Here is an 18,100-nt window from a genome sequence, read left to right as displayed (position 1 = left end):
TATGGATCGTTGACAGCCCGGTTTTGGGCTCCGAGCTTGCCTTCATAGAAACCCCAGTTTGGAGAATACGGACCGCATCGGCGTTCCCTATGGGATCAGAGTACGAGACACGAGCGAGAAGAAAAACAGGGAGAATATGCCCAAATTGCTCCCAGCCCGTTAGATACGGGGCTAGCGAGAGTAAAGGTAGTGTAGTTGCTGGTAGATGCTCTTAGCCACGCACCCAACCCTGAGGCAGTTCAGGGTTATGGCCCTTCCGTCAAGGTGCCCCTCCATAATGAACCTACCCCGCCATACTTATTCCCCGGCAATCCAGCCCAAGACTTCAACAAGCAGAACACATTGGTAACGGATTCGTGTACAGCAAGCTCAATCCGCTAACATGCCAGTAAGCTCTTGTACACTTCGTACCATCACCGTCCCAACCACTACTAACAAGGCGTTTTTCTCAAAAACAAAAAGCTCATAATCATAACCGGCCTCCCAACCTCGGGTAAATCCACCCGCGCTCAGCAACTCCACGCCTACCTCTCAGAGCGCATCTCCTCTTCTCCCCAACAACAACAGCAGCAACAGCAACAACAACAACAACCACAACCACAACCACAATACCGCCTCCACCTGATATCCGACGCAACCCAATCCGTGCCCCGCTCGGTGTACGACCTGTCCCCCTCGCAGCTCCCGGCACACGTGCGGTCGGCCAACGCGTCCGAGAAGGACGCCCGCGCCGCCGTCTACGCCGCCGTCAAGCGCGTTCTCTCCCCGCGCGACATCGTCGTGCTCGACGGCCTCAACTACATCAAGGGGTGGCGGTACCAGCTGTTCTGCGAGGCCAAGAACGCGCGGACGCCGAGCTGCGTGCTGCAGGTGGGGTGCGGCGTGGAGAGGGCGCGCCGGGTGAACGAGGCGCGGTTGGAGGCGAGGAGGAGAAGAGAGAGTAAGAGGGAGGAGGGGGAAAGGAGGGAGGGGGAAGGGGTAGAAGACGCGAAGGAGGAGAAGGAAGGGGAGAAGAGTGGCCGGGACGAGGACGACGGCGACGAGGAGGAGGAGGAGGAGGAGGAGGAGGAGGAACCCTACGAGCCGTCTAACTGGGAGAACCTCGTGTTCCGCTACGAGGAGCCCAACCCCATGACGCGGTGGGATTCGCCGCTCTTCACCCTCATCTGGGAGGACGACGAGGCCCAGGCGCGTCAGGTGTTTGACAAGATCTGGGACGCCATCGCCGGCGAGGCCAGGAAGGCCGTCCGCCCGAACCAGTCGACCGTGCAGCGCGACAAGGATCCCGGCGGGGATTACCTCTATGTGCTCGAGCGGGAGACGCAGGATATCGTCAAGAAGATCCTGGAGAGGCAGTCTGACGAGGGCGGCGGCACGGTGAGCATTCCGAGGGTCAATTCCGGTGAGGGCCAGAGGGAGGGCGAGGATCTGGTGGTCGAGCTGCCGGGGAAGAAGGTCGGGCTGCCGCAGCTGCAGAGGTATCGGAGGGCGTTTGTGGGGATGAATAGGGGAGGGATTGGGCTTGAGGCGGTAGGGAAGCTGGCGGCGGGGCGGTTAAGGGAGAGTTTTGTGGGGTATCTAAACGATCATTTTGAGAAGGATGGCTAGGGGGCTGCAAGGTGAGGGGCTGCATCACCGAAAGAGGGTCGATAGGTACAAACAATACCTCACGCCCAGTAGGTCTGAGCATCTGAGACTTGGTGGTATTCTATCGAAGTACCAAGATATAATATAAAGAATCACCCTTCCTAACCTACATTTTAGAAAGCCAAGCGATAACTTAGACATCATTATATCATTAGATAGGGGCTTCCAAAACAAGCTTCAGTATATATTTTATATAGTGCCGATCGTTTTATAGACTAACAATTGATGTTTGAAAATGTTGACTTCTTTAGTATAGGCCAAAATATTCACAAACAATTACAGACTCATTCGGAAGGCTATTGTCAGGTAGCCCACATCTACAATGCTCCGGCTACAACGACTTGCACTAGTAAGGTAGCCCCGTCCCAAGCCAGCTGCCCGGCTGGAATATTGAGGCTGTGTGCCAGAGACTAGCCGCCTCCGCTATACAGAAATCTTCGTGGTAGATCTTCAAGTACCGCGTTCGACTATGCCCACCTCGACCTGGGCTTTAGTTTATGGCTCCTGGCGCTCTGAAGCGACGAGATTAAAGCTATCTATCCGTAGAGACACGTCGTAATAGGGGGGCGTTAACCTGGTATAGGAAGTCAACAACGACAACGCCAGTCAATTAGGGTCGTAACGAGCATGGCGTGGAAGAGGGCGTGGAAGCAGGAGAGGCTGGGCATAGTGGGAGCGCAAGGCGCAGGCGCCTAGAGAGACTACGACAACGACAACGATAACGACAACGGGAGTATCACCAGTCAAGCCGCACCACAACGCTCGCGACGAGGGCGTGGTAGACGGCGTGGAAGCAGGGGGGACGCTTAGGCAAATGGATAGTCAGATAGACAGTCAGATGGACAACTGGGCTACCAAAGTGTAAGATAACAGCGCCTATTTGGGAATTGTAAGATATCAACGAATTGAAGCGATTGGGCACTTTGACAACGTCAACTGCAATTGCAGTATTTGGTGGGCTTTTAGCGTTGAAATGGTCCATCTAAATAGGAGTGGTTAAGGGTTAGGGATATATATAGTGTATGAGGCACCCGCACAGACCACTACAGGCTGGTAAGACCTTTCCTACAGTCCGAGTAGAACCCCTTTACATTATAGGGAGCCTTAGAAACAAGCACAATTCAAAGCAGCCAAAAGCAAACCATTCTAATTATCCTCCTCTTCCGTATCCGTGTTTGTCGCGCTAGTATCTTCATCCTCCTCGTCCGTCCCGCTCTCCTCATCCGAGTCACCCTCGTCCTCTTCCTGCTTCTGTTTCCTCTTCTTAGGCCGGGGTGGTGCGCCGCCCTTGGCCGCGTTCATAATACCCGCGATGGAATCTACGCACTGGTCAGCTCCTTCTATCATTTCATAATCAACGGCACTGGAAAAAGAAAACTCACCCTCTTCCGGCTCGCTAATCTCATCTTCGACCTCCATCTCAGCCGCCTTGCTCGCCTCCTCCACGATCAGCGTCACCTCCATCTTAGTGTCGAAGCCCACATAACTGTCGCAGACAACGTGCATAACAAAGGTATAGTGCCCGGCCTGTGGCGGCGCTTGGAACTGCGCCTTGAGCGTCTGCATGGCGAACGTCGGCGTCTTGCCGTCCTTCTCAAATATGGGCTTGTCGAACTGGGCAAAGGTAAACGGCGGGACCGCCACGCGGCCCTGCTTCGAGTCGGTCAAGAAGACGTTCCACCTGGGGCTGTGCTCCCGCGCAAAGTAGGGCGCCGCCACGAGCGGCGCCGGGATGGGCTCGTCCGAGGAGGACTCCATGATCGGCTTGCCTGTCTTCTCGTCTTTACCGACCTGCTTCTTCGCAGGCTTGCGTCCGAGGAGGGCGTCGAGGTCGTCCTCGGCCGGGTCGATGTCCTCGAGGTCGGCGGGATTAACTTCAGGGACGTTTTCGCTTCCGGGGGGGACGAAGCGGCCTTTCACGACCAGAGTTACCAGGGATGACGGGATGATGAAGCGCTCGCCGGTAACCTTGAAGAAGGCCTTGGCGACACGTAGGAAAGGGAGTTGCTTGGCTACGCTGATGGCTTCACGGTATTGTTCTTCCGTGAGGAGGCCCTTGCCAACGACTAGGCTGCGGCGCTTGGCGTCTGGCCTGTCCATGAAACCCTGGACGCTAGTGTGGATACGTGAGTCGCCCTCGACAGCCTTGACGACGGCTGGGGTGAAGTACGGCAGTTGGAGGAGCGGTGACGACTTGGGGGGCAGGGCCTGGATCAGGTGTTGGCTGGCGTAGTACGAGGCGAGAAGCGGGCTGGTGTTCATGTAGGCGAGCGAGATGGCAGTGAAGGACTTGTTGAGAGAGTGCGCAATCGGGCCAACAGCGAACTTGGCCTTCTCCAGCGCGGGATCGTCGAGTTCGACACGGCCCAGGTATGCCCACAGCAGCGCCAGCGCCTTCCGTTGCGGCCCGCTCTCGAGGTTCTCCAGCTTCTCTCTGTCCTTAACAGAAAGACCACCAGCTAACGGAGAGAGTTCACCCTCGGCAAGGATCCTCGATTCCACCTTGGACAGGCCCGAGTCGGCCTTGTCTCCCTTGAAGAGCTCCTCGTACTCCTTGCCAGTGCTGAGGGCGGTGACGACGCCGCCCTCGTCAATGCCATCCTTGTACTCGCGGAACAGCCTGTTTGCGCTCTCCATCAGAACGCCCTCTTTGGAGCGCCTGAGCGTGCCGTACCACCAGGACCCGACGAGGTAGGGCAGGAGCACGCCAAAGAGCACCGAGTAGACCAACACAACGTATTTCCCGTTGCCGTCCGACACCATCGCTTTCGGCAACGCAATGTTGATGCTGAACCCCTGCTTTCCATCCGGATTCCCGTACATGATGTAGTTGTTGCGCACATCCTCGTCCGTCAGCGCCTGGTACGCCTTGGAGATCTCGACGTAGCGCGCGTTGAGGTCCTCTAGAGTCTCGTTCTTGGACGGGTCTGGCTTGGCCTTGTCGGGGTGGAGCCTGAGCGACAGCTTCCTGTAGGTGCTCTTAATCTGCTTCTCGGTCGCCGACTCGGGGATGTTCAGGATGTCGTAGGGGTTCCAGAGCTTCTGCGTCGGCGCCTCGGTCGTCTGGATGAGGTAGAGCATGTAGCCCATGATGGCCCAGCCCGTGACGACGGCGATGATGAGCCAGAGCTTGCGGTCTTTGCGCTTCTCCTGCTTGCGCAGCGAGGCGACCGTGTCCGAGTGGGCATGTTTAAAGTTGGTCTGGGTGCGAGCGAAGGATGCGGCAGGGTCTCGCGACCGCTTGACTAATAGGTAGGTGAGCGGAGAGGTGATGATGAAGGCCAGAGTGAAGACGAAGAAGGGCCAGAGGTAGCCCTCCTCGTCGTAGGTGTAGTCGGTACTCATGGTGGGCACTCGACTGGATCTCCACGACCAGGACCCCGAATCGACCCCGGTGTTTCCTCAAAGTAACACGAGATTTGAACGCCTGTTTGTGTTGATGGCCAGCAGGTGAACAAAAAGAAAAAGGGCCCTAAAAAGAAAAACCGTGCTCGCGGCCGAGCATCAGTAACGAAAGCCAAATCCAATTTCAAGGACCGACAAGACAGCGTGCAGGACAAAAAAAAATAAAACAGAGGTCTGCACTCGGTGGAATTGGCAGAGATGCAATGTGGCGGCTTCGCTGGTGCCGTTGTCACTTTTTGGCGGAGTGCAACAAGTGAATCGTGGCCTCCAAATCTTACTATGTTAACAGGGGTCAAAGCTTCAGGTGCGGCAAGCCCCGGTTCGCTGAAAGCAAGGTACCCGGTACCTCTTTTTAGCCCCGCCACCTGTCCCTTTGCCGTCTTGGCGATGCTGCTGGTTGGCTTTGGGGGAGTGTACACTATTAATACTATCAACAAGGCCCGGGTCCCCGTCTAGCTGTTGGTGGTGCAAGGAGCATTAAACAACTCGTCAGAAAATGAGCATCTTACGGGATACAGAATACGTGGTAGAGACGCAGTGCTGGGAAATGGAAATAAAATCAAATGCCTTCATCGTCATGATGGGATGAAGCACGACTGACTACCTGTCTATCTGTTGGAATGCGGACAATGTGATGTGATGATGATGCCTGAGAGCCGAAAAAGGCCCAGTAGTCATGAAATTATGATGATCCAACAAACGCCTCCTCCAATGTGGTGTAATGTGTGCAGAACTGGCCGATGGTCTATACCGAAAAAACAAAAACCATTCTTTTTGATGATGGCAGGCCCCAGCTGCGGTCCCTCTCACCGGGTGGCGACCGACCTCACCATCAACATGCAAATGTACAACACTCCAGCCCCTACTGTCAGTGGGCCCCAGAGATATGGAGGGAGAAGCACCACGGCTGCCACCAACACGAGCCCATATCGACGCAGCCGTTCCAGCCGCCTGTCCCGTTCCTCCTCCGCCTCGGCCCGCCACGCCGCCTTGATGCCGCTCCCACCCCTTTGAGACCATCCCTGCTCTTCCCCCTGGGATCGGGTGTCGTGGCTCTCTTCACAGTCGTGCTCGCTTCCGCCATTGGTCGCTTCTCCCTCGTCGGATTGTCACGAGAAGTTGAAGCCCTGTGGGAAGCCCCCCCTTCCGCGCGGCCGGTCGTTAAAGGAGAAGCTCGCGCCGCCCGGGAAGCCGGCTCCACCATGGAAGCCGCCGCCACCGCCAAACGCTCCGCCCTGGCCCATCATCGAGAACAGGATCTCTGGGTCGATGCCACCACCCATGCCGCCGCCGAACATGTCTGACGGGTCCGCCAAGTCAACACCGCTGTCGTAACGCTCACGTTTCCTAAAACATCTGTCAGTGGGCTCTCGAGTTTACTCAGCATGGCGGTGGTGCGACTTACTGAGGATCAATCAGCGTCTCGTGCGCCTCGCTGATGTCCTTGAACCGAGCCTCGGCAGCCGCATCCCCGGGATTCTTGTCTGGATGGTGGACAATGGCGAGTCTCCTGTAGGCCTTCTTGATATCCTGCTCGGTCGCAGTCTTATCGACGCCCAAGATCTTGTAGTAGTCTTTCCTCTGCGACTTCTTGAGTTCCAGCTCCGCCTTCCTGATTTCTCTGGCGATGGTCCGATCCTCCGGATCAAGTTCCTGGATAGACTTCCACTCCCGCACGGCTGCCTCCCATTTCTCGGCCAGGCCTAACGCATTTGCCTTGGTCTTGCGGGCTTTGATGTACGAGGGATCGAGGCTGACCGCTTTCTCGGTGTCGGCAATGGCGCCATCATACTGCTTAAGCTTGATCCGGCACATTGCCCGGTTCTGCAAAATCTTAGAGTTTGTCCCCTTGTTGGACGGGTCAACATCCAAGGCGGCCGTGTAGATGTCGAGAGCCGCTTGCCACCGCCCAGCTTTGTACTGGGCGTTGCCTTCCTCCTTCATCTTCTCCAGCTTCTGGACCATCCGGAGCCACTTGATCGCGTCCCTGAAGTCGGGGTCGCAGCTGAGCGCCTTCCGGAAGTGCTGCATAGCCTTGTCGTTCTCACCTTGAGAGTAGAGCGCCCGGCCCCGGAGCACCAATGCCTCCGGGTCCTGGCTGTTGATCCGCAAGAGCGACATGGCAATATTCTGGACTTCTCCGAGCGAGTTAACGTCGCCCATCTTCAGGAACGCCTCCCCCCGCATGAGCTGCCACTTTCTCGGCTTTAGCGCACCGACACCAAGCAGCTTCTCGGCCATGTCCAGGGGATGCAACACCATTGAGGCTGCCGTGCCGTCCTTTAGAGCCGACTGCGCCGCTCTAACATGACGTAGCATCTCCTTGGCGGGAGCCGTGTCCTTCACCGACGGCGGCGGCTGGATGCGGCCGAATGTGGCGATCGCCTCCTCGGGCTGGCCAAGGCTGGTGTGGATGCGGGCCAAGCGTAGAAGAATCTTGGAGTTGTGGGGGTCCAGATCCGACGACCGCTTGCAGTCCTCCAGAGCCTCGCTATACCTGCCTGCCGACATGAACGCTGCCGCTCGGTTGCCAAGGTAGGTAGCAGAATTGGGCTGGAGATTGACGGCTGTTTCAATTTTGGGATGCATCAGCGGGGAATTGTCACACATATCTATCGTACCGACTCACCCTTGGTATAGAACTCGAGTGCACGGTTATAGTCACCGGCCTTGAAAAACTTGTTCCCTTCATTCTTGAATGACTCGGCCTTCTCGGCTTCTGTTTGGACGGGGCTGGACGGCTGCGATCGGTGGGGCGGCGGAGGGGGGACGACCTCGTCTTTGCCGCCGTTGGCCGATGAGTCCACGCCGTTAGTGACAGGCACGGTGAAGGAATTCGAGTGCGAGGGCGGCGCCGGTGGGGGGGACTTTTGCCGTTGAAACTGCTGTTGAGGCGGTGGGGGAGGAGGCGAAGAGGGCTTGCCGCCATTGACGGGCTCCTTGTCGACATCCATCGAGTTCCGGTCGCTCATGGTAGACAACTCGGATAGACGCTTACGCTGTTCGGGAGGTAGGTTGAGCGGGTGCGTGTCAGGGTCGATCTTTTTCCGGCGGGACGACGAGAGCGGGGAATCGGTCGAGTGCCGCGCAAAGGGGCGCGAGTTGCGCGGCGACTGCGGCTTGGACTCGTACTCGTACGGCGGCGGCGGCGAGGGCGGACGCTGGACTCTCTTGGAGGGCGACCGGGAGCCCGAAGAAGACTTTGCGGGCGATTTGGTGGGCGAGGGAGGCTGCGGCTCGATAAACCCGGGATCCTCGACCTCCTCTTCGGCGGAGTTTGGCTTCTTGGACGATATTTTGGAGAAAAACTTCATTTGCGAGTGAGCCTCGAAGATATTACTCTAAAAAGCCGTGCTTCTGGGTCCCGATTGTTATAAAGCGGTTGGTCCGCAAACGAAGCTCCGAGGGGTGGGTGACTTCCAGGCCAGGTCAGGCTTTGTATCGCCGGCGCTGCATAAAGGCAAAAATAGCTGGAGGATTTTGGGGACGGTACCGAGCGTCCAGGTATCCTGTGGTATTGGGGGGGGTGTGGGTGTGCATGCAATTGCCTGGCACCTATTTTTTATTTTAAATTTTTTTTCCCTCTGGCAGCGTAACCGCCAAAAAATTGAAAGGGGGGGTTTTCCTGGCTGGCGGGAAACTGGGAAGTGGGCAAAAGGAATTGTGAAAGTCTGGAGGTCGGGGATGGTTCAAAAGTTCGCAAAAGAAGGCAGCAGGCCGATCAACCCATCACGTTTTAGCAGATTGAAAGGGTTTAGACGATTTCTCAGCCCACAGGCAAATCACGGAGCCCTTTCGGCCTCTTGATTTGCGATTCGAAGGAATATTGAGCTGGCTGGGGTTGCTCTGGAAATTTGGCAGGCAGAAGAAAGTCATTCGTCCCGTCCAACGCCCAGCACCCGAGCGTGGGGACGTGGCCAGCTGCGGGGGGCAGCGGCTTCCACCCGGTCGTCTCTTCAACCCCCGGGGGTGCTGCCCACGGGACCAGCTCCCAAGGCTGCTAGCAACCCCCGCTGAGACACTGAAGAATTCGAATGTCGGGGCGTATCGCTCTAACCGGCGCTCAGCCGGAGGCCGGCACTGCCCATTTCTCGAAGCTTCTGTGGGTCAGCCTGTCCGCAGTCGGGGCGCATTGCGCAGCGTTTGCAAGGCTCGAAGCCCGTTTGTCATTGAGGGGAAGAGCAAGAGGGCAATCAACAACCGGATTGATTTCAATCGGGGCTCCCATGGTCAGCGACTGTTTTTTTTTTTTTTTTTTTTTTTTTTTTCTCTTTGGAGGTTGGCGACTGCTCACCGGTTTGCCTCAAGGGCCTTGCCAGGTCAACAGAAAGGCCAAAAGGGACGCTAGGCGCGGCCTGCGCATTGAACTGTGACAGCCACCGCGCGATGGTAACAAATTCGTAATGCGACATCCGTTTATTGGTTGATAATCCCCGTTGACAGCGCCAAACACCAAACCGATAGGCCCAAACCATCAAACCATCCCCATAGCCCGTTACTCATTACTACCACGCGAAATCCAGCCGCCCAGTCATGACGCTTGTTGATAACCATCGGCAGCCCCGCAACGCCCATGCACCCCTCTGGTTGGTGCTCCTGGCTAGCTCACGCATCCTCCGGGTCCTCTGAGGCCTGCTCACCCCCTCCGTTACCTCCAATGATTGTGTTTACAAAATCATGGTACCTGAACACCTCACCACGCTTGCCTAGGCCGCCACCGGCCCTGCTCTTGGTGAAGGCTCTCCGCCCCGTGAAGCCTGCAATGACCTTGTCCACGTCCATTGCCGTCAATGGCTGTTGGCCAGGCTCCGGTGCGGTGTTCAGCAGGGCGTCCCGGAGCTCCGCGAGATCGACCTGACCGCTGTCGTCGTCGTCAAACGCTGAGAATGCGGACAGGAGCTCCGAGCTCGGCGACAGGGCAGCCAGCGCAGCCGAGATAGAGTTGAGGAACATGGCAATGGTCATGGTCTGGGGTCCAGACGGCGGGAAGAACTGCGAGACGTCGGACGCGCTCGACGGAAGGCCTGGGAGCTTACGTGTCAGCCGGTGCGCTGAGAATAACAAAGGACACAGGCCCTACCCAGCTGCTTAAGCATGTCGGCAATGTCCTCCCTGTTCACGGAACCATCGCTGTCGCGGTCGAGTATCTGGAAACCTTCCCGCAACGTCCGGACCTGGGAGGGCTGTAGTTGGGATAATGTGGTCCCGTGCGCCGCTGTGTTGGTAACCGCTGACCGATGCGCGATGGGCGGCGGGGGCAGGAATTCTTCATCGTCATCATCCGGCGCATCGACCACTGTCGCGTGTCTGCGGAGTGTCCGGCTCTCTGGCGTAGGGGTAGTCACTGGGCTGCTAGCGAACTTCGGGCCGCCCTCGGAGAATCCTTGCTTCGCGGGCGACGCTGACGGGGTTGTCTGTCGCAAGGTGGAAGGAGATGCCGGTGATTGTGGGCGGCGGAATGGCGAAGCTCGAGTGGTCCCGTACCCCAGCGGGGACGGCTTGAACGGCATGGCCTGCATGGCTGGTCAGCATAGCACACAAAGAAATCCGTTTCCACAACAGCATTACCATTTTTTCTGTCGCCGTCTCTCGGGCAGTGTTTGCAAAACGTAACAGGGAGATTTTCCCCGGGTTCCCGACTGCTGTCGATTGGTGTGTAGATGTTGCCCCGTTGACAAACAATACGCGCCCGATGAAACGCTGCCCTGTTGGCAAAGACCAATGTCGAGAAATCTATGAGCAAATTGATTCCCAGCACCAAGATGTTCAGTAAACTCTTTTGCTGTCTGGTTGGGCACCTAGCCGTCGTCAATGGCGATCTGCAGCAATCTTGGAAAGCCGATGGCGGGACCAAAGTAAACAATCTAACCGGACAACCACCTCAGCAAGGTAGCAATGACGAAGCGCCACTGCTGTCAGGCCGCAATGGGGGGCATTTGTGGCTGGGCTCTGTTGTGGGGCTGAGGCTGGGCTTCTGCCGGGCCATGCATGTTTCAAACCCCTTTTTGCAGGGATTGGACAGGGAGCGTTCCCAGCAGCGGCCAGATCCGTCCCCTCCCTGAACCCCTCACTGGCTCAGCCAGAACCCCTGTCCGGAGTGCAACTCAACCCAACGGTTCACAGCACCAAAGCATCGTTGGTTGAACGTCCTGCATCTCGGCTTGCAGCCGATCCGTGTGTTTCGGTGCCGCGCGTTCCCACGGCGGCATTGACTCGGCAGCCCGTTCCGTCGACGAGTTCCCAGCCGGAGACGGGTGTTTCGAGTTGGAGTCTCCGGGCGCCGTTTGCTCCCGCCCCTTTTAATCCTCACACGGTAGGCCAATCCAGAAGACCGGTCCGGCTCTCCCCCAGTCGCATCTCGCTTGGGACCGCGTTCCCCTCTCGCACCTCTCGTCTCTGGGCCGCGCCCGCCCATTGGACCCAACAAATCCACACACCATTGTTGCAAAAGACCGGGCGCTGGGCTGGAGCGGGCAACACCCCATCCGCCGGGTCGGGAGGGGCCACCTAGGCGCCTGTTTGTGCTCTTCTGCGGCCAATTTCATTCCGGTGATTTGCGGACCGAGCCCGAACGTCTGGTTCGTGCAACTAACTGTGTCGCACATTCAAGGACAGCCCGAAGCAGCGCACCCTCAGGACGGGGCCCGGCAAAAGCGAGGAGGCTCGTTGGATATTCAGCCAAGCTTGGATAGGGGCTAGTGGGCGCGCGTAGTGTCCGCATGACGATGGCATCGACCCAGCAAGCGCTGCCATTCCTCACACGAGCCAGCAGCGCGGCCGGCTATGCCAACGGCAAGGGTCTGAACCATCGAAGATCGCTATCAACAATCCCGTCATCGCGGTCCGCCGCCGAGATGTCGCAGAGTGCGCGGCCCGCCCGCTCCCCGCAGCCCCCCGCCGGAGTGATCCCCGATCTCGACCGGGCTTCGGACCCGAGCGCCAAGAGCAAGACGTCGTCACAGCACAGTTCCCTGTCAGCCGGCGCACAACGTCGCTATGACCCCGCGGTGCGCCGGCCCCGCAGGCTGCGCTCGCAGTACCCGCGCGGTAGTACAGAGAATCACGTCGAGTACATCTTAGTCGCGTCGTTCGATATTGACCGGGGCCCGGTCATGGAGCACCAGTACCCGGTGGCCATCACCGGCGACGAGCACATGCTTGCCGAACTCATGCTCCCCGACCAGGCCCACGTCAGAAACCAGGACTGGACAATATTCTTTCTGCACAAGGACACGAGCCAAGAGGAGGACGACGCGGATCGGCGCGCAAAAGAGGAGAGGCGCGCGCGGCGGACACGCAAACGGGACCGGGCCAAAGGAGTAATACACGAGTCGGACGACGAGGAAGAAGACGGCGATTTGGACGACGACTGGGACGACGACGTATCCACCGATACGGAGCCTGAAGGCGGCGAGGGTCCGCCTTTGGTGTACGTCCTCAATCTCGTCAACACAAAACAGGACAAGACGGTCAAGAGAGGCGCCGTGGTGAAAGCCATGGCCATCTGCACCCGGCATCCCTTCCTGCATATATACAAGGCGAGAACCTGCTCTCCCTCCGTATCACTGCACGCCGGCTAACTCGAGCTCAGCCCCTATTATTACTAGCCCTGGAGGAGTACTTCAAGTCGCCGGTGCCAGAAACCTTAACCATGCTGTTCAATGCCGTAAACGAAATGGACTTGTCGTTGATGCCGAAGCTGAGTTTGCTGGAGGCGCACCTCTTACAGTCGAGCGACAATAAGGATCTGTTTGTTGAAAAGTTCGAGCAGATGATCCAAGTGCGGATTGCCGAAGAAACGGGGGAGGGTGTGGCGGACCAACCACTAGACGCCAGCCAGACGCCGGCGAAGCGGCCTGGGATATTCCGTTCGGGGACCAAGGCGCACATCGAGGGACAGGCGGCGTATGTGGTCCCTAGGGACACGCACGAGTTCGAGAGCAAGGTCATGTACAAGGGCATTCCCATTCCGATCAAGGTGCCCGTGGCCGTCATGCCTGAGATTGTTGGCGACTTCTCCCTGATCAAGCTCATCCAAAACTTCTCCGACTCGCACGCCAAGTCACCGCAGACCTTCTCCACGCTGCATCCGCATCTCACGACAAACGGCGCTACCACACACCCCATCATCGTGCTCATCAATGCACTATTGACGCAAAAACGGGTAATCTTTCTGGGTCACAACATGCCGTCGGGGGATGTCGCCGAGGCCGTCCTCGCGGCCTGCGCGCTGGCGTCTGGCGGCATCCTCAGGGGCTTTACCCGGCACGCCTTCCCGTACACCGATCTCACAAAGATCGACGACTTGCTGAACGTACCGGGGTTCATCGCCGGTGTGACGAACCCGACGTTTGAGCATCATCCGGAGTGGTGGGATCTGCTCTGCGACCTGCCGAGCGGCAAGATGAAGATCAGCAGCAAGATCGAGGCGGCGCCGATCACGGAAGGGCTGGTGTACTTTCAGCAACAGAACCCGGCCTACGCGAACCTGGTGTACAACTCGTCGTCGTCGTCGTCCAACAACGACCTGACGGGGGACGCGGCCTTCATGGCTGACATTCTCCGGAGCATCGCCACGCGGGCCGGGGAGCGCGTCATCCGAGCTAAGTGGCGAGCGTGGGTGCTCAAGTTCACGCGGATCGCGGCCGCGTTTGAGGAGAGCGTGTACGGGGCGAGCGCGCTGTACATTGGTAGTGACGAGCACGAGGCTAACATGACGGGCCCGGGCGGCCACGGCTATGTGTGGGCTGACGAGGCGACCAAGGCGAAGGAGCTAGCGGGCAACGTGACGAGGATTGAAGGGTGGAGGAATACTAGGAGTTACTACAGCTTCATCCAGGTGGGCAAGAGCTTTACTCCCAATTTCCCTTTTGAGGAGAGTATCAGACTGACCGCCGAAATCGTCAAAAACACGAAATAGGACGTGGCCAAGGTGTACACAATCCGCCCGCTCAAGGGTCTCGACCTGGCGCACATGCACGACCGCCTGCGGACGCAACGGCTGACGCCGATGCAGAGCAAGGAGATCTACGACGCATTTGCAAAGTACGTGCACTCGTACGACGAGATCTGCCTGCTGCTGAGCGTCACGCCCGAGTCGCACGCGGGGCTGTTCTACATTGCGCTGGGCCTGTTCCACAAGGACCGCGACGTGCGCATCAAGACGGCCGACCTGCTCGAGCGCATCGCCGAGCACGAGGCCGGGCAGCACTGGTGGCGGTCCATGAGCCGGTTCGAGAAGCTCGCCTACGTGCGCATTAAGCGCGAGGCCGAGGCCGAGATGAGGGCGAAGGTGCAACAGGAGAGGGAAGGGGGTGGGTTTAGTCCGGTTGATAAGAGGGTTAGCTAAGAGAGAGTGAGGGAGAGAGGGAGGAGGGGCGGGGGGGGAAGTTGATACCTAATTTCTTTGGTTCGTGCTTGATACCGCGGAATATGCTTGTCGGCATGGTGTTTGTCGGACGCTCGATTGATTTTGGCATGGGGAAGGAAATACGAGTCCTATCATGGTGTTGCATTGCTCGTACGTATCCAGAAGCTTGATTACACCATCGCATAATTTTGCACCGTTATATTTTGGCCGTTTCGAGCAAACTGAGCAACCCTGTCTCATTCCCCCCTTACAACCTTCATTTCTTCCCCCCCCCCCCTCGTAGACCCTTTACAGCAGACCCAGGTGCTTGGCCGCGTGGTTGACATGGTCGTCGCTGAACGTTGCCATAAAGTAATACGAATGATCATAGCCCTGTCGTAATTTCGTATTAGTGCCTTTTTTATTCTCTCTAGGCTCCGTCTTATATAATCTTCTTTGAAAATAAAGGAACATATAAACAAAATAAATAATTGAACAAATAAATAACTTACCTCCTGATACCTCACAGTTAACCCGTGTACCCCAGCTTCCTTGGCCGCCTTCTCAAAATTCTCAGGCAGCAACTGGCCCTGCTTGTAGAAATTATCCCCCGTGCCCACGTCCACCAGCGCCTTGAGATCCTTGCCCGCCCACCCCCTCACCAGCTCGGTGGCGTCGTGCTTCTTCCACTCCTCGCGGTCGGCGCCCAGGTACCCCGTGAAAGCCTTCTCGCCCCACGGACACCGGCTCGGGTTGGCGATGGGCGCGAAGGCGCTCACGCTCTTGTACATGCCCGGGTTCTTGAGGTACAGCGTCAGGGCGCCGTGCCCGCCCATGCTGTGGCCCGTGATGGACACCCGGCCGCGGTCGAGGTACTTGCCGTACTCGGCGTCGCCGAACAGCGCCTCGGGCAGCTCCCGCGTGACGTAGCTCTCCATCTTGTACCCCGCCTTCCACGGCTCCTGCGTGGCGTCCACGTAGAACCCGGCCGCCTCACCAAAGTCCCACGCGTCCTTCTCCCCCGGGAGGTTGAGCCCGCGCGGCGACGTGTCCGGGTAGAGGAGGGCGAGGCCCAGCTGGCTCGCGCGGTGCTGGAAGAAGCCTTTCTCCGAGCAGTTCTCCGGGGAGCACGTCAGGCCCGAGAGGTAGATTAGGAGGGGGACTTTTTGGGGGGAGTCTGCGGAGAGGGCTTGCGGGGGGAGGTATAGGTTCACGGCCATCGGGGTGCCGGTTGTGCTGGACGGGTGGGAGAGTTTGAAGAGTTTGCCCGAGAAGGAGGCGATGGTGGCTTTGGTTTCGAAGGGCATTTTGGCGGTGCTAGAGCGGTAGCGCTTGGTAGTTGTGGTGGTAGTGTTGGTGAGGAAGGGATAGGATGAGGGATGAGGGGCTGATCCGGGGAAGGCGGAGGAGAGGACGGTATAACTACAGATACTGCTACCCGTTATGAACCGTGGTAGACGGTGTCTGGGCATTCCCGCTTTATCCAGCCCCGCCCTGGATCCCAATTGACTTCGGCCGTCAATGGCAATTGAAGCACCCGAGACACGGCCGTAACCCCACCTTTATCGACTGCCGATTAGGCGGGGGGGCGAGGGGTAAAGAGAGCTTCGGAAAAGAGGTCCACAAGCCGTCCATGTCGTCATCACGCTCGGCCATGCACTTTACTCCGACGAGGAACGACGGACGACAGGCGACAGACGACCTTCATAATCCCGAATGCCGAAGGTAAGAGCTTTGTTATTCCCCTAGCCGTACTCTCTATTGTTTATGAATACAATGCTCCCCAACCAAGCCATTGACCTAATTCTCGGTCGTACTTTCGTTCAGGTGACACCTGAACGAGGTGATGAGTGTGTCCCAGCCAATGGCCGTCAGGTTGAATTTGTTGGGGTAGTCGGATGACACGGCGCCAAAGGTGCACCCCGTCGGCGACCTGCAAATATCTTCGCACCTCAAGCTGTTTTCCCGCTGTCAGCATCCCTCGGGCTATCTTCGATTATCACTGCCACTCACAGGCGGGGATAGCAGAAAAACGGCCCCTCATCGGGGGCAAAGGTGGCCGCATTCTTGATCAACGGCTCCGGCAGGTTGTGGCATGTCTCCAACTCGTATACCGCATACTCACAAAGACCGCCCGCATTAGCTTCGGCGCAGATGAGGACCTGCCGGGTGAGCTGTTTAGTCGGTGGCGCACCAAGGCATCTTTCTTCACCTAGTTAACACTTACCCCGCCAATTTCACGCTTCTCGAGGGGCACCGAAGATGCCCGCGTAGAGCAGGCTAGGAGGGTGCTGAGGATGGTGGCGGTGAATAACATGGTGCGTCGTGGTCCTTGATGCTTGGGGCTAAACCTCGATGACCGGGTGAGAAGCTAGAGAAGGGATGACAGGGGCTCAGCACCGGGCGGCTACAGCCCTTATACTCTGGTGCAGACATGCGTGCAATGTCGGTTATGCACGCGGCGAAACATCCACTCGCTGTTGCAAGCTGGATTTGCCGGATTGAGCGGCTTCGTATTCCCCAGGCTTCGACTGCGTAAGCCAGCTTCGCCGGTGCGGTGTTGCTCGAATACAGCTACCATTCGTGTCGATCCAAAAAGAGACCTTCACCAGCTACCAATGCCGTTGGCGGAAATACGACCCCTGGGAGCGAATGCCTATCTTGTCCAGAGCCCTGGTACGAAGCAGGGAGCTGATGCTACTGTAGGAGCAATGCCTCGGACTTAGTCATGTCCGTGATCCTTCTCTGTCTACAGTCCCCCGGGTTATTTCCCGATTAGCTATGTGGACGGTGCACTTCCATCCTCTTACTGCATAACTATGATCATCAATGGCCAACGGAACGAGAAGAGAAGGAAACGGTCTTGCTCTCATGCAGGGGGTGAATGACACACGTGGTCACGTGGTTTCGCGATACTCACCTTTGATGTCCGTCTTGTCGGGACTTTACGACCATCCTTCAACATCCTGGTATTAAGTACTCGGAAAAACTGGTCTCCCAGTCGACAGGATGTCTAGATGTAAAACTGTGGGCCATTAGTTCAGTGCTCCGGATTAGACCAACAATGGGAATGTGCATAAAGCAAGGCGTCAATACCAGTCTACGTTGTCTGTCACCCATTTCCCCCCCCAAAGTCGGTCAGCACCTCAGGGGCAAACTTGGCATATACATGACCACAGTGCAGCTCTACGAGACCGTATGGTTTGCCATGTTAAACCACCTTGACAGATCAAACCAACCGACACTGACCGGTCTCTAGCAACACTCGCAACCAGCCCGTCATCAAGAGCATCCGACAGGCACGGCTAGAGAACAAGCGCAGTATCCCAAAGCACTTTCAACATGGTTACACCCTTCCCGCTCTCGGTTGATGAGATCCAGGAACTAGCAGATCCCTTTCCAGCGCTTGTCACGGACCGAGACCAAACTAATAGATCGCGGCTTCATCGGCAAAATCGTGAAAATGGACCCGTGGCACAGGCTTCCCGCGCAGCAATTGGTGGAGGACAAGTGACCTAACGAGGTTGATAGGGAGATGGATGGGACTGCGGCATCAAAGGCTCCCGGACCTTTGAAGACAGTCCTTTAGAGGCTTTGCTCTGACATACCATATCGCTATCAAACAGCATCTAAGGTACTATTTAGCAGACCCCTCTCCAAATCTAATTAGTCCCTACCTTTAGGGAAATGTTCCCGCAT

General features: G+C 57.4%; 7 protein-coding genes across 7 annotated transcripts; 2 read left to right on the top strand and 5 right to left on the bottom strand.

Annotated features, from left to right (window-relative positions):
- Nucleotides 1-382: 382 nt before the first annotated feature.
- Nucleotides 383-1,608, top strand: KTI12 (kti12, chromatin associated; the record flags this gene model as incomplete). Its single annotated transcript, XM_071066401.1, has 2 exons — nucleotides 383-388; nucleotides 463-1,608. The coding sequence occupies 2 exons, from the start codon at nucleotides 383-385 to the stop codon at nucleotides 1,606-1,608; spliced, it is 1,152 nt and encodes a 383-aa protein (XP_070922502.1).
- Nucleotides 1,609-2,793: 1,185 nt separating this feature from the next.
- Nucleotides 2,794-4,992, bottom strand: SEC63 (secretory subunit; the record flags this gene model as incomplete). The annotated part of the gene is made up of 2 exons (XM_071066400.1): nucleotides 2,794-2,966; nucleotides 3,030-4,992. 2 exons carry the CDS (start codon nucleotides 4,990-4,992, stop codon nucleotides 2,794-2,796), a joined length of 2,136 nt encoding a protein of 711 aa, XP_070922501.1.
- Nucleotides 4,993-6,161: 1,169 nt separating this feature from the next.
- MFIFM68171_10980 (uncharacterized protein) lies at nucleotides 6,162-8,366 on the bottom strand (the record flags this gene model as incomplete). The annotated part of the gene is made up of 3 exons (XM_071066399.1): nucleotides 6,162-6,399; nucleotides 6,458-7,619; nucleotides 7,682-8,366. The coding sequence occupies 3 exons, from the start codon at nucleotides 8,364-8,366 to the stop codon at nucleotides 6,162-6,164; spliced, it is 2,085 nt and encodes a 694-aa protein (XP_070922500.1).
- Nucleotides 8,367-9,657: 1,291 nt separating this feature from the next.
- Nucleotides 9,658-10,571, bottom strand: MFIFM68171_10979 (uncharacterized protein; the record flags this gene model as incomplete). The annotated part of the gene is made up of 2 exons (XM_071066398.1): nucleotides 9,658-10,076; nucleotides 10,133-10,571. 2 exons carry the CDS (start codon nucleotides 10,569-10,571, stop codon nucleotides 9,658-9,660), a joined length of 858 nt encoding a protein of 285 aa, XP_070922499.1.
- A 1,206-nt stretch (nucleotides 10,572-11,777) lies between these two features.
- On the top strand, nucleotides 11,778-14,401 carry MFIFM68171_10978 (uncharacterized protein; the record flags this gene model as incomplete). The annotated part of the gene is made up of 3 exons (XM_071066397.1): nucleotides 11,778-12,590; nucleotides 12,644-13,891; nucleotides 13,973-14,401. 3 exons carry the CDS (start codon nucleotides 11,778-11,780, stop codon nucleotides 14,399-14,401), a joined length of 2,490 nt encoding a protein of 829 aa, XP_070922498.1.
- A 309-nt stretch (nucleotides 14,402-14,710) lies between these two features.
- MFIFM68171_10977 (uncharacterized protein) lies at nucleotides 14,711-15,708 on the bottom strand (the record flags this gene model as incomplete). The annotated part of the gene is made up of 2 exons (XM_071066396.1): nucleotides 14,711-14,794; nucleotides 14,914-15,708. 2 exons carry the CDS (start codon nucleotides 15,706-15,708, stop codon nucleotides 14,711-14,713), a joined length of 879 nt encoding a protein of 292 aa, XP_070922497.1.
- Nucleotides 15,709-16,201: 493 nt separating this feature from the next.
- Nucleotides 16,202-16,718, bottom strand: MFIFM68171_10976 (uncharacterized protein; the record flags this gene model as incomplete). The annotated part of the gene is made up of 3 exons (XM_071066395.1): nucleotides 16,202-16,358; nucleotides 16,415-16,563; nucleotides 16,629-16,718. 3 exons carry the CDS (start codon nucleotides 16,716-16,718, stop codon nucleotides 16,202-16,204), a joined length of 396 nt encoding a protein of 131 aa, XP_070922496.1.
- Nucleotides 16,719-18,100: the final 1,382 nt, after the last annotated feature.

Source organism: Madurella fahalii (assembly GCF_045866475.1).
Source record: "Madurella fahalii IFM 68171 DNA, scaffold_6, whole genome shotgun sequence".
Lineage (NCBI taxonomy): Eukaryota > Fungi > Ascomycota > Sordariomycetes > Sordariales > Madurella > Madurella fahalii.
Note: the sequence above shows the minus strand (reverse complement) of the source record. Positions and strands in the feature narration are given on the sequence as shown.